Source organism: Trachinotus anak, unplaced genomic scaffold, assembly GCF_046630095.1.
Source record: "Trachinotus anak isolate AG129_WGS33_773 ecotype Australia unplaced genomic scaffold, CSIRO_AGI_Tana_v1 ptg000007l, whole genome shotgun sequence".
Lineage (NCBI taxonomy): Eukaryota > Metazoa > Chordata > Actinopteri > Carangiformes > Carangidae > Trachinotus > Trachinotus anak.
Genome location: NW_027273858.1, coordinates 10,457,817 through 10,484,378, shown reverse-complemented (window position 1 = coordinate 10,484,378; position 26,562 = coordinate 10,457,817). Strand labels below are relative to the sequence as shown.

Below are 26,562 nucleotides of genomic sequence, written 5' to 3'. Positions count from 1 at the left end.
AGTTTGAAGTAGCAGAAGCTGCTAATGTTAGTAGCTTATTTGCCTTGTGTTTACTGCTCATCTTGGTAGCTTTATTGTCATCTTGATCACATCTTGATCTTAAATGAGTAAAAAGGTTACAAATGCAATGTGAAGATTTCAGGCAGCGTTATACATGTTGGTCTCCACATGTCTTTTTACATTGTGAATGCTGTGGTTGCTGTTTATTGCTGAGTTGAATCTCTCACTCTTGTAACAATCTGTTAATATTTGTAGTATGCATGCAGCTTTCTAATTACTTTCACAGAATTTTTTTGAAACAGCAGCTTTGTCTCGGTGGACTTTCACTTTCACCAAGACTTGTCCAGCAAGGTGTACTTTTACTTAAGTACGAGTTGTAATTCCTTTTTGCACCACTGATTTCAATCAAAATACCTCGCCACTGCTCGTCATGGATTTTTCTCCTTTTAGAGAACCACTAGTTATTTCATAAATCCACTAATTTGGCCACTTAGGAGTAAAGCAGTCCTTGGATTTAACAGGCTTTGGGAGGGTTGTCCCTCAGGGCCGCTGTGGCAGAGTTTAATCACTCACTGATTAAAAGCTGTGGAATATAAACAAAGTGTTGATGCCCTCAAGGATGATAATTATACATTTCAGAGATTTGCCTACATAAGATGTGGAATAGACTACAGATATCTAAGGCAGTATTCCCAAAGCCTTCATAGGCTGTTTTTGACTGGTCAGTGTAGGTATGAATTTTAAAATTTATAATTTTATCAAGCAAAGATACAAAAAAAAAAAAACTTCAATCATGTAAGTATAATGCTTCAGTATTCAGACTATTTTCAACAAAACTGAGCTTTCTCTTTTCATCTCAGCTTTTTTTTTTTTTTTTTTTTTCTTGGAAGTAATGACCTTTATTATCGAGCACCTTTGCTTTTTGTTATTCTTTTTATCATTAAAGCAGGTGGTCAATAGGTGGCAATAACCACCTTGTGAAAAATCATTTAAATAAAGGTCTTTTTTTTAACTATTAATACTGTTCTGTAAGAAAAAAATCAGTGGCAGTGAATGTCCTTCTACAGCAGGTTAATTTACTAATTGACTGCTCTGCCTTCACAGGTACAGTTTTGGTGGAAAACATGCAGATAAATGGCCGAGCCCAAGACCCAGGCAGAACCATCTCGCTGACGTTGCTGGACAACTATGACTACTGGGTGATACTAGAACCAACACGACAGAGGCTCTACCTCAACAGCACCGGGCGCGTTCTGGACAGAGATGTGAGTGCAGTTGTGTTCTGTTTGAAATGAGGAAGTCACACCTCATATGCCACAGTGTTTTAAAGTAAATGTGTTTTCCATCATATGTCTTCTCGTGCATGAATCTCACTGAAGCTCGTTCCGTCATGTGCTCACTGGTGTCCTGGTCATGATTAAGTGTTGTATACATAATATGTTGCTGTATGTTGTATACCGTATCTGTTTATATGGTAATACTAAGCTAAGCTAGCTTTCGGATTTATTTTTATTCGTGCCATTGAAATTTAGTGATTAGTCATCATTATTGTAGTTTCTGAGACCAGCGGGAGGCCATACAAATAATAAGTCGGTCTCTTGAAATGTTTTAATTGGCAATTTATGGTGTCATTGTTAGAGGGTTTTTTTTTTTCCACAGTAGCGGTGACAAAATTTTCAAAGTTTCAAAGCATTTTAAAACTGATTGTGCTCATGCTATGAAGAAGAAAGAAGAAAATTAGCTGTATTACAAGAGGCAGTGAATCAATCAGTCACCAGTTTGCTTTTAGTTTCAGAATATGTGCCTTAATGCACTTTTAAAAAAATAACATTATAAATTTTTTTTTTTTTTGGGGAGGGCTCTTTTCAATTAATATTCTGAAAATTCAGACAAATCAGTAGCATTTCTCTACTCGCTGAGTTATCTTGACAGCTGAGAATGAATATATTTTGGTTTCTGGTTTTCTGAACTGGCTGACAACTACTACATAACATGTTGATGAAGAACCTGCACACATGGCAGGGAATGATTAGAAAAACTGGTTTCTATCAGAGTCTTGCAGCTAGCATACAACCAGGATGCTTGTGTGGATGTAAACACATTCACAAACAGTAAACAGACAATAGAGGTGATAAATCAAACTTGACATTTAAAATAGCCTAAAATGGCTTTTTGCAAATTTCATAGATAGCATTCATGTAAAAATGAATAATACAATAAGGCAATAAAGATTCTTACAAGAATTTAATCTTAGAGTATAAAGTTAATCTCTGCCATATCCCAATTTTTGTGGTGTTTTTCACTGTTAAACTACAAAGAAAGATACTGAATGTGATGAAATAACAGAGGTTTTAATCATTTTTGTCAGTATAGCACAGTAATTCACCCCTTATGCAGAGAATAAATAAGTACAGGCAATTGTGTTTGTGTCCGTATATATATATTATATTCAGTTCAATTCCCTAAGGTATCCAGTGAACCTGCAGTGAATACAGATCAGGCTAAATTGTACAGTACAGGATGTGAGATGTGAGGTGCAGTGCGGTTAGCACTGGCTTTTAACTGTTCTGACTGCTGTGGTAAAAGAAGCTGTTTTGAAGTGGGTGGTTAGATCATATGGTCTGAAGTGAGGGAGCTGGATGTGAAGCTACTAATGGGAATATCTCAGAAATGTGGCCAATTAACAGAAGCAATGACAACATTGGAGGAGCATTTGAGACTCAAACCTTTGCAAGTAAGAAGGGGAGAGTGGGGGAGAGTGAAGCTAACCAGGCTGCATCACACTATAGGGCAAGATCATCCTTGTTTCTAAATTCAGATTATGTCTGATAAGTAGTGGTGGCATCGGGACAAACTACTGCCGTCCAATAAACATTTGAACAGAACATGGCACAAGGCTCTTGTGGCTATTTGTTTGATCAGACATTTTAATCATTTATTACATGCAGTATTCAAAAAGCAAAATCAGGCTGCACAGGGCAGCTTAAAATAAAATAATAATAGCTATGGTTTGTTTACAACAGTAATGTGCATGCGTCATAATTGAGAAGAAGATTGAATAGCAATATCAGTCTTGCTTTTTTTTAAATTCAGCCTGGATGATTTCAATGTTAGGATACTGTTCACCGAGAAACTAATTAAAGCTAATTGCTAATGATTACAACCCTGGTGAATTGAGGTAAACAGACATTTTGTCAAAACCTCTTCCCCTTCTTTTTGTCTTTGAGGACTATTTGTTTGCTGTAGATTGTTTACTTGAAGTATTTGAATTAACAAAGGTCAGTGGTGCTCTCATTTTATCTTCTCTGATGAACTATACATTGTTTCTTTGAAGAATGTAAGATATCAGAGATACTGTTGGAGAAAAGACATGTTTTACAATAACTTACTATGACCCCAGTCAGGTGAAGGAATGCAATACTCTAATGACATGCCTTTTTTCCTCACTCTCAGCCTCCCAACTATATGACCACCATTGTGGTTCAGGTCCAGTGCACCAACGAGCTGGTTGGCACTGTCATTTTGCACGAGGTGCGGATAGTTGTGAGGGACAGGAATGACAACACTCCTCGCTTTCAGCAGCCACGCTACTATGTCGCAGTAAACGAGGTAAGGGAGCGACTCCTGTGACTGGTTCTGCAGGATTTGTAAGTCAGGACAATAGGTGCTGAATTTTGTTGTTATTGTATTTTTCTTTTTATTTATTTTTTATTTTATTTATTTATTTTTTTTTTTGTGAAAAATGAACCATTCCCCCGTGACAGTTGGTACAGCCTATGTGTTGGTTTCAGTTTTCAGATCTGCAAGCGAGGGCATCGTGCTGTTGCCAAAGAATCTTTTTTGATATGACCAGTGGACGCACTAAAGTCTGAAATGTTCAAATCCAAAACATTGTTACTTTGCATCTGAGCTAAATTGACTGTCAAAATGTTCCTGAAGAATCAAATAAAGTCGTTGACTCAGTTTAATTTTTTTTTTTCCCTGACACTGAAGCTGTCTGGAAATGCATTTTAGGGCCTTAAGTGCTACTTCCCTGTAAGTTATGAAGGTCAAAATATTTGTTCTTTTTTCTCGAGTTTGTTCATTTGACACATATGTATTCACTGAAGCTGGCAGGTCAGGAGAGCATGCAGCCTGTTCTGAATTCAGTTACATACATCCAGTGAGCAGCAGACACCAGTCCTGCTTCACCTGCAATGATTCATGACAATTGTTCAAATTTTATGATTTAACACTCAAGTGTTTAGAAATTAGACGGTAATTCCCTGCTGAGTTTTAGGCTATTACAACTTTTGTCTCCATTGTTCACACTGTGTACATTGCGTGCTCAAAATTCTTGTCACAGTGTGTTATCATAGCCATATGCAGCTGCCCCACCGGTATAGTGAGTCAGTCTACATTGCTGTCAACTTCTCCCCTGAACAAGCACTCCTGCCCACTGCCTGGTCCTGTGGACTTTGCTGAGGGCTCTGGGGAACAGAAGTGGTTCTCATACTTACTTTTTGTTATTCTGTCAGCAGTGTGCGTGAGCCTACCAGACTGCTGCTGACTACAACATTTTCCCTTTTTGAATATTTTTTTTTTTTGTATACTAATGGGGTGGAGTGGCAAGAATAAGAGTTATATGCATGGGCTCTCTGCGCTAAGTAGATGTTGTACTCACAGGGGCTGTTTAAGCTGTTGATTTTTTCCCACTCTCATTTTTCCTGTAGCTCACACCAGTTGGAACAACCATTTTCACTGGCTTCTCAGGAAATAACGGCGCTACAGACATTGACGACGGACCCAATGGACATATAGAATACAGCATCCTTTACAACCCCAATGACCCGGTATATGGACAAGTCACACAATGATAAACACCCTCTGCACCATTGTACATTTCTTCAACAATCATGACTTATTGCTTTTATCCACCTTTCTTTCGGTCTTATATCGACCCTCTCTCTCTTTCAGTCTTCTAACAATACAGTGAGTGTCGCAAACACCCTTTCAGGACACATTATTCTGGCAGAAAGGCTAAACTATGAGGAGAAAACTCGCTACATGGTTTTGGTCCAAGCTAATGTAAGTGAACTTTGTATGGTTCCTTGTACTGTTTTTTTCTCTCAGGTTTCTACTCCAATGTTTACCTTGAGAGTAAAGAACTCCTAATGCTACTAAACAGATATCTCACAATGTGCTTTGTATCAGCAACTGTATTCACAATTTTTTATTTGCAACACAGAATTGGAACATTGAAGCGCCTGTTTTATTACCAGTTTAAGAGAGTAACAGTATTTCCACCATATTTTGGATCATTCTGGAGGTTAATAGTTTCCTGCTTTAATTCCTAACACAGTATAATGTTTGTTCATGACTGCAGTTTTAAGGCAAGGTCAAAAATATGGTCATCACTTAGCAACTCATCCTTTTCATTTTAAGTTTTTTTCATTTATGAGAGGGATGCTTGTTCCTTTTGAAATATTACCAAAAAGTAATTTGAGATCTCTGAATGGCAGTCAGTAGAAGGACTTCTCACAAACAAGTTGTTTCATTTATCTGTCTAACTAATACTAATTCAGAATTGCTCATGGTTGTCAATATTAGGCTGAGAGGACTGAATACTCCAAGGTTTAGTTACAACTTAATATTTTTTTCCCCATAGAAACTGATAGAAACTGTCTTTGAGATGTTCAAAGATAACTGTTGTCTGTATATACCAGGGCAGATTTGTATATCCAAGTTGATTTATGTATGGATTTTACGAGAGGGAGGACATTTGCCTTCACGCTCTTATGAGGCAAGGGTTAGGGTTAGTGTTAGTGTTAGAAAATACTGTAATACAAGTAATCCTTTCATGATACCATTAAAGCAGTAAGAATAAAAATTAAAGCATTTACATGCTCTTTCTGTGGTTCTCACCCATAGCCATCAGGCAGCAATTGTTTGTTGACCGAGAGCCAACACAAAGCCACCAGCCAAGAATCTGACTTCAGTGACCCAGGCTGAGATCTAAGAGTTTCCCCTTCCTACAGTATCTCCACGGCACCAGATGTTTCAGAGCCTCGTATTGTATGAGAGCTGAGGGTCTCAATACACAGAACCTCAATTTGCAAAAAAAACATACTATTATCATGATTTTATAATCATCATCAGTGATTATAATCAGTGATTACTTAATCACTTAACTGAAGAAGAAGTGGTCAGACATTACACTCTACGATATAAAATGGGAGAGTTAAAGAACTGCAGGACAGATGGTCATTTGTCAGTCAACTCTTCTTCTACTGTGTCCCTTTCCTGCAAAATGGAGCAAAAGACTCAGCCTTTTAGCCTGGCAAGAGGTCCTCCAGGGAGATTTCATTTTCTCTTGGAAGAGGACATGAGAGTAGAGAAAGAAGGAAGACATGCTATTTACTAGAACTCTGCACTGCTTGTGTCAAGAGTTCAATTACACAGAAAACGCAAATCTTTCAAGTGCTGTGCTGCTCACTTCTCAGGGTACTACTCTGGGAAGCAACAGTATCTTTTAGGATAACTGCTGTAAAGATATGTTTTATTACCAAGGACAATTTTTCCTTAAGAAAAAAAAGGTTTACTAGAAAGTAGAGGAATAGTGCTGTTCCATCTGGTTTGAAGTGGACTGATTGTTGGATATATTACATCTCTTCCATTCAAATACATAAACAAGTGGGAGTCTTTTTACCTGAGTAATGTTTGATAAGCTCTCTGTCAAGTATACTCATTTCTTATGTTGCAATACATGAATTGAATCAGGCAAGTTCATTGAACATCATACATTTGAAAAATTTAATTTATATTGTCATTTATTTTATATTGTTTGGGTGATATATATCAAAATACTACTGTTTCTATCTTGAGTTTTTCTTTATTGCATTTTACTAATTTATATTTAGCAGTGAATGTGGTCTGTCATGTTCAAATTTTATGTAGCAAATCTTGTAGCGATGCACTGTATCAAACAACATGTTACTAGGTCACTTTTTTAGCGCAGAAAATATTTCAATAAGAATCGGCTTAGCATAAAAAATGTGTTATAGTGCCCTTTCCTGCAGCCAAACAAATGATGAGTAAGAACTGAATAAATGCATGACTATGAGCTTCCATAACAACGACCAGTGTATGTGCTGAAGAAAAGCTGCAGAGATCTTTTAAAGTTTTTACATGTCATATTGATTCTAACTGGAGTGTGGCTGTCCTCAGTGCACAAAGCAACAAACCGTTTGGGAGTTTTAAGATTGAAAGCATGTGTTCTTCTTCCAGGACCGTGCTCCATACCCTCCCAACAGACGATCAGCAACCACAACTCTGACTGTGGACGTTCTAGATGGAGACGACCTGGGCCCCATGTTCCTCCCTTGTGTTTTGGTGAACAACACCCGCGACTGCAACCCCCTCACCTACCGTGTTGCTATCCCTGAATTCACTGAACCGGTAAGAACCAGGCAGACAGGCAAATGCAAGCACAAGGTCATTTTAACAGACTTCCTCCTGTTAATAGTATGTGCATATTTTTGTTTTTACACATGCAGGTGGTTTTCATCCAGTGAGTGCATGCACATGCACATACATTATCATTCAGATTTGTGCTACATTTGTACATTCCTGCTACATGTTAAACTATGCCACACCTTTTAAAATAGCCTAATTGTCTGCTTACACCTTGTTTTTGCCTGCACACCTGGAAGTAGAGTACGCTTTGCTGTTTTCTCTCAGCATGGCGATTCCAGGGGCATTTTCCGGTCTGTTGGACTGGCAATTAGAGCTGAAGGCTGAGTTGACCTGGGATGACAGCTACAGACTACTGGAATTCATAGAAGCCCAAAAAAGAGAGAGGGAGATGGTGTGGCAGCTGAGAATAAGAGATAAAGAGTCTGAGATAGCGAGAACAAGTAGTGCCCTACAGAAATTCTAATAATCTATTCACTGTTAATCTGTTTCTTTAAAATCTATATGAGCTATACTGTGTATTTCTGTGCATGAAAAGATCAAGATCAGAATGAACTGAGCTGTGCTGCATTACTGAATTTGACTACTCTAGACTAGTGAATAAGTGTCCATTTAGCAGCTGTTACACAGCTTTCAGTCATTTCACTTGATCTCCAGCAGCGGATGGAGTGTGATCAGTTGCCATGGAACTGTAAATGTAAACTTCCCGTGATTCAGAGCACCTTCATGACTCCTCATTCATGACTGAAAAACATTGAGGTTGGCAGTTCATTCTTCATCCGGGAAACAACAGTCTCGACTCAAGGTCCACTTAGCTGCTTGTTCTGGTGCTTTCAACCATGTAACATGGTCTCCATCAGCAGTCTAGATTGGATTGGATTGAACTGTGTTGAATTGGAGCAGTCTGGATTGAATTTGATTGGATTTACTGATTGGGTTGGATTGGAGTCAGCACGGCTCACTTCTGTGTGGATGTTTTCCCTGTCGTCACATGGGTCTCCCGCGTGCTCCAGCTCCTTCCTGCAGTCCGCCGACACAGTTGAAGAGGTGTGAATTAGAAACTCCAAATTGCCCAAAAGCGTGAACCTGCTTTTCTGAGTTTTAGCTCTTGAACAACATGAAATCTTATATTTTGTATACTTACCAGTTTATTTTTATGCTTTCTCTCAATTTAAGGCAGTGTAGGTGGTGAATATGATAGAATTGCTGTCTAGTCAGAGCATTGAGTTTTTCTGATGATAAATACCAAGATATATATATATATATATATATATATATATATATATATATTTTTTATTATAGGCCTGCAAACCAATTTATAGTTTCATTACCGGCACCAACTCAAGCCTGATAAAATTACAGAATACACATAGCTGAGAATACTGCTTTGAAGAAGTATTGGGAAAAGACTGCATTAAGTATGGGTTAAGTGTACTGGGGTGTTTTGAACTTGAGAGTAGAACTAAATTGAATTAAACTGCACACAGACTAAATAATCCAGCTCTAAAGACCCAATGGGAGCTATATATGGTAAATCTGTTGAGAAAATCAAAAGTTAAAGACTATGGCCTATAGAGAAAGAGGGAGTGACAAGAAATGTATATACATGTTCAGTAGGTGTAGATCAAAGATGTGGGGGCAGCTATACTAAGTTACAGTGAAGTTGCATTTACCCTTTACTGTATCTATACATGCTTAAATTTCTCTCAAAAGAATGTCTGATTCTTAGCATTTACCTCCTGTTCTTTTCCTTTTACTTTTCATAAACGGTGTACAGTATAATTTCATAAGTGTTGTTTTTAGGACTGGCCTACATTAGCTTTGTAATTTTCCATCAGTTTTTGTTGGTCTCTGATTTTTCTCCATTCTGCAGTGTAACCATTATGCTAACATCTGTCTTCGGGGAGATTTGTCTTCTCGTAATTGATGAGTGTATTGTAATTAATCACAATGGCGAGACAGGCATTATTAAGTTGATCTGTATTTATTTTTTTACCCTGGGGGGATATAATGTGGGCTCTGGAGTCCCCTGGATAATGACTGCTGGAGGAGGGTATTATAGCTAATCATCATTGTGCAGAGCTAGGGGGATTTGATTTAGCACACCTCCAGACATTGTAAAAGGGAGAGAGCTGGTTAGGGAGGGGTGTAAGGATTACTCCAGAGCTGAGGGATATAAATATACCCCCTCAGGGAGGGATTCTTCCTGCCAGAGAGCAGTTAGCCATTTGCCTGTCTTTGCTAAGGAAGTTCGGCACAGGCCTCTTAGCATAGTCACACATACTGTATCAGCCATATGGAGGTATTTTGCATGAGGAGAGGTGTTCTTAAATGTGATATGCTAAACATATTCCCACTTAGCCATATGTCGGCCCAAAAGTATAGAGGAAGAGCTGGCTGGGTAATTAGTTCTGATGATGTCTGAGTATGCATGAGCAAGTAATACAGCCTACAGTAACACAAACACCTCGTCCTTGATGTGCAACTCTATTAGTCATCTTTAGAGGCATGTTGATGAGAAATCGATCTAATAGCTCTGGCATATTAATTTGACACCCTAATAACTGGCCAGTGAACTGTGGATTATGATTGCTAAGGCAGTGGCCTACATCAGGTATTGTGGCGATTTAATGGTTATCAGAAATGTGTTTGTTGTTTTTGATATCCTAATATTCAGTGGTTGGCAGCCCTTTGTGAATATAACCCAATGAGTAAAATACTCTAGTTTCTAATTTTCCTGTGATTGGAGAGAAATGTGCCTCCTAGTACAAACATGGGACAGACACAAGAGGTTGCAGCTTTCCAATTTTTACTGTTTTGGTGACCAGAGGCACAAGTGCAAAAGAGACTTATGTAGGGAAACATTATAAGGAGGGATACAGGTGAAACTGTCAAGCTTAAAGAACACCCGATCGCAGCGCAGCAGCTCCTCTCACCCCTGTTTAAAAGCAGAAAATAGTTTAATGGGCCAGGAGGAGAGCAGTTTCTCTAGAGAATTCTGTTTTCATCTGGAGGAGCAGAGTTGCAACTAATATACAACTCAAATAAGTTTGAGTTGAAATATTAATATGTAGCACATAAAATCTGTTTTCCAAGGCAGATGACAGGGACAGAGTGGGAATAAAAATCAACCCGCGAATTTTGACGTGGACTGGCCCACCAAAACCCATCTGGAGACACAACATAACATTCGGCCTGTTTCACACTTCACAAGAATCATGTAGTAAATAGAGGATAAATTATTTATGATGATTTGTAGAGGAATACATGACATTAAACAACAGTCAAATTAAACTTAAGCTCTTTCTGTCACTTTCCTCTGTATAAGTTAGAAGCTATAAACAGCCTGAAATTAGAATTCAGACTGGACAGAACAACAGCAAATTCAGCACCAGACATATTTTAATTGGAGTCGTTTTGATCCCTTTACTGAATCTTTTTGTAATAAAATTCTGTAGATCTGAGCTGATCACTCAGACTTTGAGTACTTTAATTCTCTTATTAGAATTTCTGATGAAACAAGAACAGAAGCCATACAACATCATCGTGCTAAATAAACTTCCTGTTGTCTTCTGCCTAAAGCTTATTCTGTAAAACTGGACTCAATGACTTGTGGACTCCTGGACTTGCTCTGCTCCTGTCTGTGGTCTGCAGTCCCTGCAGCTAGAGCCACAACTTTTTGAAGCATTTGGATTTTTCTGGAATTTAGCTTCTTTTCTCTGAGCTTCTCAGACACAGTTAAAAACTTTGTTTCCCATGTGAAGCAAGTCAGCAACAGTCCACTGCTGCTTCAGTGTTTAAACAATGATAAAGATGCAAACACATAAATGGTAAGTAGGCAAACAGACCACACTGAACATAGCTTGCTGGATAGCCAGATGTGAGAGAGAGACACTGAACCACAGCAGGGCTGTGTAGCCTGCTTTACTGTGCTGATCCCCACACACAGCGCTATCCAACCTGCTCCCTCCCTCGACCCCTCACTCTTTTTATTATTATATTGAAAAAAAGTCATAAACAGACTTAGTAGTCGTCAGAGTTTGTTTAAAAAACCTAACCCGACAGCCTACATGATCTATTGATAGAATTATTATGTTTACTGTCACTGGCCTCTGCAGCCCAACAACCAGCCAGGCCCACTGGGAATCTTCCCCTGCCTCCCAATTAGCCACTCTTTGCTGGACACACACACAGACACACACACAGACACACACACAGACACACACACAGACACACACACAGACACACACACAGACACAGACACACACACACACACACACACACACACACACATACACACGCTCACAGATAGGTCCATATGTTTTAGACTACTTGTAATGGCAGGTGGTATTCAAAAGACTCAATATTTCATAATTCGCTCTCTCTAACATTCCCTGCAGTCAAGGCCTCACAGCTCAGAGGAACATCAATTCGATGTGCCTTCACTCCTTTAATTAGCTGTCAATTAGTGCAAATGAATCAACTCTTTGTCTAATTAAGCAATGCCACCAAGAAGCTCACATATACAGGCCATTGTTTAACCAGCATGAAAAAAACCACTCTCTTTTTGGATTCTAGTGCTGCTTAATGATCACATTAACACATACTGTGTTCAGGGACCTGTGTGTGAGTGTGCGCGCACATGTGCGTGCGCGCACATGTGCGTGTGCGCGCACGTACGTGTGCGTGCATGCATGTGTGTGTCTGTACAGAGTACAGGGGAAGGTGAAGTCACACACTTGTGAATCATGTGTTGCTATTCTATAGACAAGGATGGCTTCTATGTTTAAAACAAGTAAATGGAGGACATAGGTCCATTTAGCCCATTTCCTAGTTTAAGTCCACTGTCACAAATACCACAAACACTGTACGAAACCTGTGACATTTTCACTTAGTCTTTTAAGCCTTTAAATGTTTCTAATCTTCTAATCCCCAAAATATCTCTAAGTTTCAGGTTTCATTCAGCTCTGTAGATTTACCACCGAGCAGCTTCTCCTTTATTGGGAAAACTTAATTTCATCAAGTAAACAAAACTTGTCACACCAAGGCTGCTGCTGGATGATTTAAGAATGCCATGAACACATGAACGTGCATTTGATGATAATTAAAAGTAAAGACTGATGCATATGAACCCTTCTTACGAGCCATGATAGTGTGGTTATTTGAAAGATTTTGTCACTCCGATATAGTGTCAAAACTGTGCAACACAGTCACCACAGATTACAGGTATGTGGTTAACATCAAAACAAAGGCCTAATTTGAAGATGGGTGTGGTCTGACTCATGAGTACTGAGTACTGTTGAAGTAATGTAGTAATAACGACTGAGTGCTCCTGGATCGAAACGTCAACATGTTGACGAGTGTCATGGATGGTGTGATCCCATCGCTTTCTATACTTTACTACAGTTCAGAGGAAAAACTTTTTATTCCACTACAACTTTAGTTACCAGTTACTTTACAAATTCAGACTTATTCACCTATGAAATATCTCATAAAATATGATGCTTTGTCATTAAGTCTAGTTTGTCTTTTATTTTCATACCTCACAGCAGAAGTAGGTCTGCAAGTCTGTATCAATAGCATTTGCAAGGAACAGCAAAACAGGCGACCTTAAGGTACAAAAAGGATTTGTGTTGTTCATTATAACTCGCTCTGCTTCTCCTGTCTGCTGTCTGCAGAGTTACTGCTGCTAGATGTACAACTATTTGAAGCATTTGGATTGTTCTGGATTTTACCTTATTTTCTCAGAGCTTTTCAGCCACACTTTTTTTTAAACTATTATTCATGTAAAATGAGTCAGCAACATCCCACTGCTGGCTGTCTCAGTTAAGAATTAAACAGTGATGAAGGTACAAACACATAAACAGTAAGCAAGTGGACGATACTGAACGCAGTTTAATGGGGGGGCAGACATGATGGGCCTCTTGGCCAGCTCCACTGGTCTGATCACCACACAGACTACTATAGATCTCTCTCCCTCTTGCCCTTTCTCATCGTCTTTTTCTCTTTATTGTTATCTTTTTTTCATATTGAGCCTCCTACCCAATAACCCACTGCTGAAATCTCTCATGTGAAGTTGATGTTCAATAAAAGTAATAAATGTACTTGCAGTAGTCGTTAGAGTTTTTCTTTTAAAGATTAATTTTCAGTATCATAAGACACTGGAATATTTGTCTCTGCATAATGAACCCTCAAAGTTATTCGGCACAACTATAGCCTACAGCTATACAGTCAACAAAAAAAAAAAAAAAAAAGGATTTGCATCATCTTGTTTTGCTTTGTTGTTGACTGGCTCCCCTACCTCCTGTTGCAGAACAAACTGAACCCACTGAATGTGACCCCTCCGATACGGGCAGTGGACATGGACAGAAACATACAGCCCCCATCAAACAGGCCTGGCATTCTTTACTACATCCTGGTTGGTAGGTTCACCACGAATCTCTACTTTTTTTTTTAACATTTCATGTTCTTTGGATTAGCTGGGCTGCCATGATTTGACTTCTGATTATGTCTGCCATTCTTGATGGTATCATAAAATGCACTGGATCCACATCTGTGAATATTGTTATTCTTTATTGCAGGTCATCCAGTCACATATCCAGAGTATTTCTCCCTGAACAGAACCACTGCAGAGCTGCGTGTTCTTCAGCCTGTCAGCAGGGACTTGTTTCAAAGGTTCACACTCATCATCAAGGTAATCGGAATCATTGCTAGTTTTATTTTCTTGAAGGATACAGGACGTTGTCTATACTAATGGCAAGATTTCCTGTGTGACTTTTACTTGAACCTAAAGCCACTTCAAAGACCTGCTCAGTGCTGTGTAATGTAAGGTCAAAATAAGAGACTGCTGTAAAGAATTAGAGAAAAGCAAAGATGATTTGTTGCTGCAATTAATTCACAGATGTGTATAGTCCTACAGGGCTGATGAAACAAAACATGCATAAATTACACCTCCTGAATGTGATGGAGACTGATAATCTTTATCAGAGTTCAGCCCAAGGTAGAATATCGATTGTTCTTTTGCCCTCGCATTAGGCAAACAAGGCTGTTTCATTAAATGTCTCCATTCTGTCCTCATATTTTTAATGTAAGTGTTCCACATCAAGTTTAACTCATATCTGGATAACTTTAGCATGCAACTGTTACCTGCTTCACGTAGATAACCTCAGTCCTGAAGACCATTAACCTTATCTGTAGCTGCTTTGGAGATGGCGGTGAAAAAGATATTATGATTTATGGACTTAGCAGGAGGATAGGCTGCTGCGCTGTCATGAATCCTAATTTAGAGAGGAGTCAGGTATTGCCTCAGTGCTGCTGGTGCACAGCAACAGTGCAGATGAACTTTCCATCCACCCGTCACTAACCTCTAGACACCTCTGAGCACTGTATAACCTGCAGTTTACCAGGATAGCTGGGGAGCAAAAAGATGAGAGGAAGAGCTGATTTCCACAAGAGGAAGGAGAGATTGATCATATGAGAGGCATTTTGCATGTCTCGGAGAGGATTGTGCATAGCTAGAGGAAGGGAGACAGTTCAAAGGGGTAGCAGGGAAAGACCAAGATAGATAGGGAAATGTGTGTGGAAGATGGTAGGAGCCTTATCTACCTGATTCATAGAGAGGCGGAGGAGGCATTGCTCTGGGACTCAGAGGAGGAGGAAAGTGAGAATTAGACTTTGGTATCTTGGGAGTGCTCTGATGCAGCATGGTATGTGGTCTACATAGCTAATGCTTTAGGACGTATACAGCTCATCTCTAGCATATTTTAGAAAACACATCTGTTGTTCTTCAAAAGTCATCACTGATCCTGATGGAGCCATATCCACCAAGATGACTAGGATGAAATGAAGACAAGTGACAGAGGCAGGTGGAGGTGGAGGGAGAGAGAGTCTGGTTAGATAGAAAAAGAAAGCAGAGAGATGCAGTATGACACTTTAAGGATGATGGAGTCACAACAGGAGAATCAAGACTGAGTGATAAACACTGACTTTTGGTAGCAGTGAATCTCCTGCAGGCATGTGTGTTGTGGCAGTGGAGTGCAGGTCATTTGGCACGGCCTCCCAGAAACAGCGAGCCCACTAAAGAGCTAAATCACCAGGGAACACTGTAATCCCACCACCCATCTTCTCTCTCGCAGACAAAAGTGTTTGTGTGAATGTCAAGAAAAAGAACATCCAGGCACACAGTTTGTCTGTCAATGACAGCACTTTTCCCTCAGGTGTTTAAGTGAGCAGATTGCATCTGTGGGTCAGTGCAGTGTGGGTGTTCCTTATTATCACACAGATAAGGGAAAAGGATAGAAGATGTTTGGGTGAGATATTCTGGTGTAACATTGTGATGGCAATAAAAATAGGTATGAATCTCAGCCAAGGTGAAATGCAGCTGGATGTTCCTAAAGTGCGTAGCAGGGGTCTGTAATAGTGGGGTATACATATAGGATGATAAACAAGAAATTACAGAGTTTATTGGCCCCTGCACTTTCATATTTAGCAGTAGCACTATATTCCTCTCTCACAATTGGTATTCACAAGCCCAAGCCCAGTGAAATTGAGCTAATGTGCAGAATTAGTTCCAGGTCATGGCTTAGAGTGATGCCACCTCACTCCCCCTCTCCATCTGTATTTTCAAAGCCTTAATGTTTCTGAAGCATCCCTGTGTGGGAGGCAATAGTGACATATGTGCTTAGGAGGAGAAAGATTGCAGTGACAGCCTGACCACACCACATCCATCTGGTTTGGTCTCACTGGGCTGTGGTAGTCAGACACAACTTGGGTTAAAGTATAGTCTTTTTTTTTTTTTTTTTTTTGAATAATAATAGCTGAGACAACACACATTTTGATTTGTTGTAATGCATTGTGTTACTTGAGCAGTCTTGTCAACCACGAACGGTGCTGGAAAATGAAGGGGAAGGAATGTTTACGTTCAGTACAGTTTGGTATGTGTTTCACTGTACGTGACACAAATACGAGGAGATTTTGGATGCAGGTGAGTGAATATTTCAGTCATGCATTTTTTCAGAGAGTGTACAGCTCCTGGGATTTATGTACAAGCTGTATGGTAACATTTACTGTTTCAAGTTACACTCTTGGATTTTATAGATTAACAAAGTTTATTGATTTCATGAAATAGAGAGGGGATTTTTGGAGAATATTGCTGGTTTTCCCTGACTATTACCTGATTCAGCAATTTCTACTTTACTGTTGATCACACATTGTTGACTTTTGCAGACTTGCAAGGTGACATGAGTTTTGTTCCATGGCTGGATGCTGTGTGTCTGTTTTTGGGGAAGGATGTTAACATGCTGAAGAGATGAAGAGGTGTCAACTGGGATTTTATCATATAAATCTGTTATGCACAAGCTTTTAAATCGAGGCGCTGCACAGCAACACATCCAAATCAGTTTGGTTGAGTTTGCACAATCAGCAGTGGAGACAAACCAAACTCATTTACTAGTTAAATGGTTAATTTTGGCATTGACTCAGCAAGTTATATTTCCATTGAGCCTCCTTCAATCATTGGTCAACCATTTTACAGAGTCGCAAAAAACCACTAATTACTGTCTCTCCCCTACAAATGAGAGGGTATTTGCGTTAAGTGCCCTGGTAATTACTAAGGCCTAATCCTAAGTGGACCCCTGATTGAATTTAGTCAATGTAGCTTTTTTGTAATTGAAATGACACTCAGAGATATTACGCCTTTCTGTCCCTGTGCCTGCATAGGAGGTGGTGCGCCATAGCTCTGAGTGTGTTACTCTCATCATTTAACTAATTATAAGTGCTTCTTAATTTCCAGCGGACTGGGTTTGAGTTTTCTATAGTAAATGTAAAGAGACTGACTGACTTTCTCCTTCTTGGCCTTTTTTTCAGGCTGAACAGGACAACGGTCACCCCCTCCCAGCCTATGCTGACCTCATTATCGAAATCCTGGATGAGAACAACCAGGCACCATATTTCCAGTTTGCCACCTATCAGGGCTATGTGAGTGAGTCCTCCCCTGTGGGTACAACTATCTCAGCCAGTGCCAACCTCACATCCCCCCTGGGAATCGTGGCTCTCGATAATGACATTGAAGAGGTAAAGAGAGAGAGACTTTATCATCCTATGCTCACTGTTTACACTTTACACATTTCCACCCATGCATATGTGCATACAAACACAAAGCACTTGTAGTGCATTGATTAAATATTGAGTAAGATCCACATTTATTCATGTGTTTATGTTGTGTACTCACAGAAAGTAATACATTCACGAGTCATTTTATTGCTGTATTTTTTTTTCTTGTAGCTGGCTCCTGGTGATACACCTGTAGGTAAAGGGGCTGTTTTCAGATGCAGTGACACACACACACACACACACACAGACTGTACTCTAGGGATGTCCAAGTTTCTTGCTCCTAATCTCAGACATGAATATTTTTTTATCTTGAATATCTGCTGATACCAGGCTTAATCCAACATTTATGTTTTCCTGCATAATACAGCTGCTCTGTGCACACTCATTGGCTTAAATAGCCCTACAGTTATATCATTAAATGGTTCAATTTAGGTATTTGATGGCTTAATAGCTCTGCATTAAATCTGCATTACAGCTTTAATTGCTTTCTTATAGTATTTGGTTAAGTGTTCTAACGTGTTTTGTATAATATCTTTGGAGAAAGAAGGATCAGTATTTGTTTTGTTTAGTTTCCTTGGTGTACTTGAAAAGCAGTGGCTTTTCCCACTGTGGCACTATGTCAATGTGGATATCATAAGAGTAATGTCCGCTGTTTTTCTCACTATGATACGCATTAGAAAGTGGTTGCAGTGTTTTATACGTGTTGAAATGGCTTTGACAGCTACCATACCTGAGCGCAACAAGTTAGACTAAACAAACAGTCAGAGGTGGATAGGATTTATATAGCTGATACTGATCCTTTAAAATGCCTTGATCTGCTTGATCCCTACTCTGCAAATTGACTCGGGACATCCCTACCCTTAATGCATGCATCACATTGTGAAAAGAAAAAACAAACTGAGCGCCCTCGTCACTGCTGGAGATATCCTCAATATAGAATTATCATCTTTGTAAGTCTATTTTGGAGAAAACAATGTGAGCTCTCCAGTGTGTTCACTACTGCAGAAATTATATGTTTTGTGTTCAAAATGTTGTAAACGGTGAATTAAATACTAAGCAGTTCTCCGGTAATGACGGGTCTGTACATAGATTAATCTAGCTGATGCACTGATTTTGTATCCTAATGGGAGTGTGTGTTTGGAGTGTTTTGCTGTGCTGTGTTCTCCTTCTTTATATGCAGATGAATGTTTTTGCTGTGCTCTCTGCAGTTGCATAAGACAAAACTTATGCAATTATTCTCTTTGAATACCAACTTTAGTCTTTCAGAAGAATTTGTTATTTTATGACTTGATTCTTGTGTGTATAGTTGGATAAAAGGGGTGGGTTGACACAATTAACAAACTGGGTGACTGTTTGTGTGCATGTTTGTGTGTTCACCCACCGCAGTGTAGAACCATTTAATTTCCAGTTATATTTAAATTGAAGAAAAACACATTGTCGCACACAGAGCCAAAACAAATGACCACCACCTTTAGTTCATCTTTCAAAATATCCCTTTACTCAGTCTTTAGAGAAGATTAACAAATCAAAGTGGAGTGGAAACAGAGATAACAAAATCAATAAGCCACTCAGTACTGATGTTTACCAAACTCTCTTAAGAGGGCTCATTGATGGACGTGAATCGAAGCTGACTTGCAGCAATGGACCACAGTATCCACCAGGTTTATTTGTTAACACAGTCCAACCACAGCAGTGATGGAATACCTTTGGTAAATGGCTAAATGCCTCTTTTTAAAAACGTAAAATCCATTTTTTAACAACTGATTAATGCACTCGCTATTTGTCCCTAAGAAGGACCAAGGGTAATAATGGATCTATTTTGTTCTTTCTTTATTAATACAATTTTGCTAGAAAAGACATTGGTTTCTGGTTGTATCTTCTCCTCCCTCTCCACTGTTTTTTGTGGAGAGAGGCGAGACCTGCCAGCAGATTACTTTTTCAACTCTTTGGCAGATCAGAATGTACTGTTTAATAGGTTTTCTCAGCCCCACAGCTGCGGCCTTGGTTATAAAATGATGAAACACTCATGTCGTCATGGTAACATGTTTCTTTTTTTCCTTCTTTTTTTTTTTTGTATATCTTTCTGTTGGAAGACGAAAGACCCAATGGTGAAGATTACCCTGAATGACTACACCACATTGTTTGGCTTGACCCCAACTGGGATAATCCGCTACCTGAGGCTCCTCAAACCTGTGGACCGGGAGAAGCAGATGGCCTATACTTTCACGGTAGGCCTCGAACTCAGTGCAGCTACTTGCAAGGCAGTACTCAAGCCCTGTGACCTACATCTCCTATTTTGTGTATATTAATAGAAGTCACAGGTTAGCTCCATACCAAGAGGCAATTGCAGACGAAAAGCTGACCTGACACTTCTGGAACAATATGACCTTTATCAGTGGTCAGACAGCAGTGAAGTAAAATGGTCTGTTCACTTGGATTTACAAATTTACATCCAAAGGTGAATCAAAGGCACATCAGACCTCTATAGTCTTGTATCTGTAACTGAAAAATATACAAGCCTTTTTCCTAGTCTTAATGATCTAACTGTGTAATTCTGATGTTAACCACATTGGCTGTATGTGAGGCATTAACCTGTTGTCAATCATTGGCAGTTTATAGGATACCTTCGAAATTTGCATTGTATTGTAGCTTAGTTCTGTTGTTGTATAGCGTTTCTGTATTTGCTTGTGTCTTCTGTATTTACAGCATGTTGCTTTATTACCTCTGCCAAGGAGGTTATGTTGTCATGCATTGGTAGATGGATGGGTCAAGGGACAGGAAAGAACCCATCAATCCAAATAAAGAGGCAAAGCCAGTAATTTTAACTACTTTCCTTAACATTGCAAGAGAGGGCAGTTTTAGATATTGTTGTCAATTTCTCGAGAAATAACATTCGGAACTAGATGTAAAAAAATTAGACATACTTTGGTGTTTAGATCTATGAGTTTGTACAATCTGGTGCAGATCCAGACAATAATTTGGATTTGGTTGGAGAAAATATTTGGCCTTGGCAGAGGTATGTGCACTGCCATTCTTGCTTGTGTTATATCTAATTGCCTGTGGTTCTTCAGTTGCAGTGGCTCTCTCAGCCACAACAAAAAAAATGTTACAAATCATATATTTTCAAACACTCATAGAAACAATCATAGTTACTCAACCAATTGTACAAAGCTTTCAAAATGGCAAATCAAGACAAAATTTAATAATGTGATTACTATAAAACTAATTGTTTGGGCTTAGAATTTGACATTAGAAAACAAAAGGAATAGTTTGACATTTGGGGAAATGCATTTATTTGCTCCAGTCTAAAAGTAACAAAATCCACCTACCAGCACCTCTAAAGCTAGCTCTCAGCAAGAAAGTGAATACATATATTTCCTAAATTGTTGAACTATTCCTTTAGAAGAACATAATTTGTACAGCCTTACTGAACTCAAGTACCTTCAAGGTCCATTAGGATTCTGAAGTGGGTTACACATAATCTTTCTGATGTTTTATTGAACCTTTCACTGCATATTTGGTGTTTTCAGTGTTTTCAGTCTGTTTTATTGCTGTTACATTGATGTCAACAGCCTGGTTCACCAAAGTAAGTTGTTCAATGTGATGGCAGCATCTTGGGAAATAAAGCAGCTCATTCCATTGAGGGGGATTCCTTTGGATTAGAGAGCATCAGCAAATCAACAGTGAGCTCTGTGGGAATGGTTCCCTGGAGAGCACAGTAGCTTCTGAACAGGGATGATTCGGTTCACTGTAGCTTCTGATTTAAAGCAGTTTGGTTGGGCTGGTAGAGGTGCTTTGCACATCAGCATCAGCAGTTTATGAAGATTTGATGTGTTTATTGCATGTGAACAGAGTTGACCCTTTTTCACGCTATGATTGCAAAGTTTATCTAGTGTAGTTTTCTCTGAGGATTCAGTATGAGGAATTCAAACGCTGGCTCTATATCTTCTAAGTGCACAGAAAGCTTTCAAGCTCAAGATCCACTCTGAATACACGTCATAGTGAAAGCTGACAATGTGCCTCCGCTTTGCAGTGGTGACTGTTCAATACAGTTAATTTTTAGATTTCCATGGCTCCCTCAGCTCTTTAACATGGTTGCTGCATTCACTCTGAGATATAAAGGGGAAATTCCCTTCCTGGATCATCAACAGCATTGTCCTGTCTATCTCTCTGAAACATCCCCCACATCACCGTTTCCATCCAGAATAAAAGATGATGTTTATTGCCTGGTGAATATTTTAGTGGTTGTTGTTGAACTAGCTGTACATTAAAAGCTTTAAAGATCGCTTCTGAGTTAGTTTTATTTATAATGACCAAATCCCTCTGCACATACACACTCGTATGTTGATCTTCACATTTAGTAAAGTATCACCGCTTTGTGAGTGGGTGTAGATCATTTCATCCTACATGAGAACTTCAGTATATAATTGGATCAGTTTTACAGTTCAACTCACCTCTCGCACTCGAATCTTCAAAATGCATCTTTAGTAGCTGCATTTTGAGTAGTCCATTTCACACTCATCTGACAGAGCCAACTTTTAATTTGATCAACAGAGCTGCCCTCATGAGGTGCACAGCAGCTCCAGTTTTCACTCATGCATTATCTAAATAATTTCAAGACTGTTTGCTTGTGTTTTACATGTGTAACCACAGTGATTTTTGAATTGATTTCTGAGCACTGCCAAAACGCAGCTAGCTCTGTGCCTGAACACATCCTGTGTAGACACTGACAGAATACTGAAGCTGCTTTGCTGACGTGCTGTTTTCCCTACACGGCCCATGTAGAGACAAATGTAATATAAATGAAACTGATCAATAAAAGTCAAAGACACCACTGACCCAGTACCCATTTTGCATACAAAATCTGCACTGACATTTCAACATCTGCCATTGTATCCAAATCCCACATACGACCAGTTCAATACATGAGTCAATACAATCAGTTCAGTACCTCAGGTATGTAACTCAGATGATTTCTCTCAACTCTAAGAGTGAAACAGGCCAAACTGATATGCAAAACTACACATGACATCTTAGAAAAATAGTCTTAATTGACTATATTATCAAACGTTACATTTGGATGCTGTGAATTCCTGCTAAAAGCTTGTTAACATTATGTTTACTAGATAACTGCAAAGAGGCTTTGAAGGTTGTGCTTTTGCTCTCATGGAGATAATGTTATTTCAAAGATTGTTATTGAGAGAAATCTTGTCTTTCCATAAACGCTAGCATCAAATTAATTTTATAATTAGTCTGCATATCCTGGACTGGAAGGAAGAGAGAGCACTCAGATCCAATTTAGATAAATATCTGCCTCAAAAGATTATTGTGTGTATGTTTTGTTTTCATTCCCTGCTGTTGGTGGGAGAGAGAGAGGAAGAGAGGGATGAGGAGGAAGGCATGACATTGTTTACATATGTTCTGTGTATATGTGTGTTCATGCAGAGACATATGTCAGTATTTGCACATGGGTATAAGTATGGATTGCATATGCATACAATAGTGATGACACAGTAAATCCAAATCGGCTTTCACCCTTCCCAAACATTGCTTGGTGTCTCTGTCCTGGGGCTGGAGAACAGAAACACTGTTTGATGGGAGAGAAAATAGGTGCTGTCATATAAGTTATCTTGTGTTTCTGGTTTCCTGTGCTGTTAATGTTTAGCTGCTTCTAAAGGCACCCTCCTGATCTACAGTGTAACCAGAAAGATGTGTCATTTCCATTTCAGTGCTGAATGCAAATTTTTGGGAAAAAGCAATTCCCCCCACAGAAACATGTATTTCTTGCTGCTGCCACAGTAGTTGTTAAGATCTCCTCTCCCCTACACTTCATTTGTTGTTTTGCTTAGTCCATTTTCTTTCTCTCCTGCCAAGTACTGGAGATCAGAGCTGCCAGTGACAAATAAACATGCAGTTTGCTCTGTTTGCAAACTGTCCTTTAGGCAAGCTTTATACACGCTCCCTCTTCTTATCTCTTTAAAGGCTTTTTTAACGTTAAGGGAATGAAAAATGAACGTATACAAGGGCTAAGTGTTGGTGACTTTATTGTTGTGGTAGAAACATGTTGATGTTTGACGTGTTCTCTTACCAAAACAAAAACAGCATCACTTCTCTGTGATTTATTTCAACAAATGGACTTTGTTATCATGTCTGCAATACGCGCTTCTCTTTTCTGTATTTACAGATGGTGGCATCAGACGGCGTCCAGCAGAGCAGCCCAGTAACTGTCAACATCCTGGTCCTTGATGCCAATGACAATACACCCACATTTGCTGAGGTCTCCTACAATGTGGAGGTCTTTACAGACATGCAGCCGGGGGAGACGGTGCTACAGGTAATCAATCCAGCAATCGTTCTCTTGCCTTTCTCCCTCTCTTTTGGTCTGTTGCTTTGGCGTTCTGCTTTACGCCTCCGTCTTTGTCCCCATCACACAGAATCTCTCACACACACGTTCTTTCATGCTGAAAGCAAATAACCACAACAATCCAGAGCGTTGTGTTGTCAGGCGAACCCCTGGAACTGTTCCCGTCATCTCATCTGCAGTCATGACAGACGAGTCAGGGAGAATGTTTTTATCTCTGTCTTCAGTGCGCAGGCCTGGCGAACCTTTTACCCAGTAGATCAGCCACTCTCATGACAGCAGTTAATTCATTGTGCTACACATTAATCATGACCATTTATCAATCTTTCTTCTGGCATAAAAGGGATTGGGATGTTTAAAAATTGTATTTTTTTCTTATTTTAGTCAGTTTGGATTTGTTTTATTAATAAAGAACATTGTTTGTTTAGATTTCATTAGTGTACTGGCTTAAAAGGTCATGATTTTCTTTCTTGTCATGCAAGCACATGCACACATGCTAATGCAGCTAAAGCAAGCAGCAGAGCACAAATACAGGGCAAGCACAGGTAAATTTACATACACAGTCCTCAAAATGTAAATCCATAAATCCATTGTGCTGTATCTATTAATGTGCGGATTTCCACCATTTCATTGTTTCTCATTTGATAGTCGAAACATGATCTTTTCATCTTTCAGTTGATCTGTCCTCTCAGCACAGCCTCTCCAAAAAAAATGTCAGACTGAAAAGGTCAAGTTTAATCTGTCTTAAAAAACCAGCCGTTTCAGCCTCTCTGAAATGAGGTCAGGGGTCACAGAGTGTCTGGTATGTCCGCTTAACTGATTTTTATAAGCCGTTTATGAGAGCTGCAGGGTCCCTGAGGATGCTGCTGCTTATTTGATGCTACAGCTTTTGCTTCAACGTCAGGAGCATGAAAAAGGAGGTCTGGGTAGCTTGGATTAAAGTTTGAAGACCTAAAAGATATTAAGCCAACTACACCATAAGGCCTCATAATTACAAGCAGTGGGATGCCCTAAATTAAATGGCTTGAAAGAAATTGTAGCTGCTTAATTCATTTTTATAACAGAGCATGCAGGGAATGATATATTTATTTATTTTATTTTTTTAATCTTAAGAAAAAATTAATTTAAGAAAAAAAAAAAAACTCTGTCCAGCAGCTGTCTTTCCACAACTTTGTAATTCATCTCATATGAATGGTATCATGGAATGAACTCCATCAAGTCCAAACTTCACTGATCATTAAGGTCACCAAACTGCAATCACTTGGAATGAAGAAATTGCAGCCAGCAGAAAAAGACAGATATACTCAGTAGTATGTATACTTTCAGCTAAATGCCAACCATTTCATCCTAACCATACATGAAACAAAGGTCATGTATCCATTAGATGATAATAGTGCACCAAAATGGATTCAAGGTTGGCAAGTTGACTGACGTCAGTCACAACCTCCTCCTGAGACATATTTACTGCTTGACTGGTTCAGTGAGCATGTTGCTGGCATCTGTGCAGAACTCCCCTGTAAAACTGAAAAAAAGTACAGATTTGTGTATTTATATTGTGTAGCATATTGCATACTTGTCTTATTTGTATAATATGTATCTGTTTCCTTCTCCTAGTTAACAGCAGCAGATGCTGATGAGGGACTGAATGGTCTGGTGACCTATGAGATACTAGCTGGTGCCCAGGGACATTTCATCATTAGTAATCGCACTGGACGCATCACTGTGGCACCTGGTGTCACTTTAACTGTCGGGCGATCTTACGCACTGACTGTCAAGGCCTCTGACAATGCACCAGAGACTCAGAGAAGGTACAGTAGTCACCTGTGCTCACCCTCTTTTTTTTTTTTTTGAACATTAAAGCATTTCCGCATCGGATGAAGGGTTTATTATTTAAATATGATTAATATAATATGCAGTTCATTACTTTTTTATAAAGAGCTAATTTGTTTCTTAGATGTTTCAGAACTTGCGCATACACTGTCTGTTTTATTTTATATGTCTCCACTTGGTTGTAGGAGGCTGGAGCACACAGCATGTGTTCTTTTAAGAGTCTTATTTAATTCAATATTTGCTCACAGTGATTCACAATTAGGCTTCTGTATGACAGAAAGTCTTCTCTGTGCTGAATTATGGAGAAATAACATTTCCAACAAGCTGTTATGAGCCAAAAAAACAGATGGTCTTGTTCCATCTAACAATAAATGTTATGAGGTGTTTTCTCATAACAGAATGAGTGACATTTTCTCCTCTTTAACTCATGATTAAAAAGAAAATAATTGATTCTGTTTAAGAGCTTTAAGAGCTCCAGATCTCCAATCAGAGAATTATACACTGTCGTTTGGGGTGAAATAGGTGACCTCTTTGGTTTCACCAAGCAAAACAAAGACAGATTCAGTGATCCAGACTTATCTAGACAGCCTACAGTACTGTAGGTTACAGGTAGGCATATTGACACAATGTACTACTGTAAGGTACATCTACCAATGTATTGCTTCAATGTATTTTTGAAGCAGTCCAACAAAAGATGCCTCACACGGTGAATAAATAAACAGTTCCAATTTCATGTTTTCTATTGATTTTACACTCATGAACAAATCATGAATTAGAAGCTACATACTGCAGCTTGACACTTGTATAAA

General features: G+C 39.1%; 1 protein-coding gene across 3 annotated transcripts in view; it reads left to right on the top strand.

Annotated features, from left to right (window-relative positions):
- Window positions 1-26,562, top strand: part of LOC139622812 (protocadherin-15-like) — a 195,914-nt gene that overhangs the window by 88,999 nt on the left and 80,353 nt on the right. For all 3 annotated transcript variants that reach the window (XM_071480421.1, XM_071480419.1, XM_071480420.1), the window contains 11 exons: window positions 1,105-1,265; window positions 3,454-3,609; window positions 4,713-4,832; window positions 4,957-5,067; window positions 7,267-7,437; window positions 13,766-13,874; window positions 14,034-14,146; window positions 17,317-17,523; window positions 19,656-19,790; window positions 23,747-23,896; window positions 25,538-25,731. In XM_071480421.1, coding sequence (XP_071336522.1) covers window positions 1,105-1,265; window positions 3,454-3,609; window positions 4,713-4,832; window positions 4,957-5,067; window positions 7,267-7,437; window positions 13,766-13,874; window positions 14,034-14,146; window positions 17,317-17,523; window positions 19,656-19,790; window positions 23,747-23,896; window positions 25,538-25,731 — 1,627 coding nt within the window. The remainder of the gene's footprint in view (window positions 1-1,104; window positions 1,266-3,453; window positions 3,610-4,712; window positions 4,833-4,956; window positions 5,068-7,266; window positions 7,438-13,765; window positions 13,875-14,033; window positions 14,147-17,316; window positions 17,524-19,655; window positions 19,791-23,746; window positions 23,897-25,537; window positions 25,732-26,562) is intronic.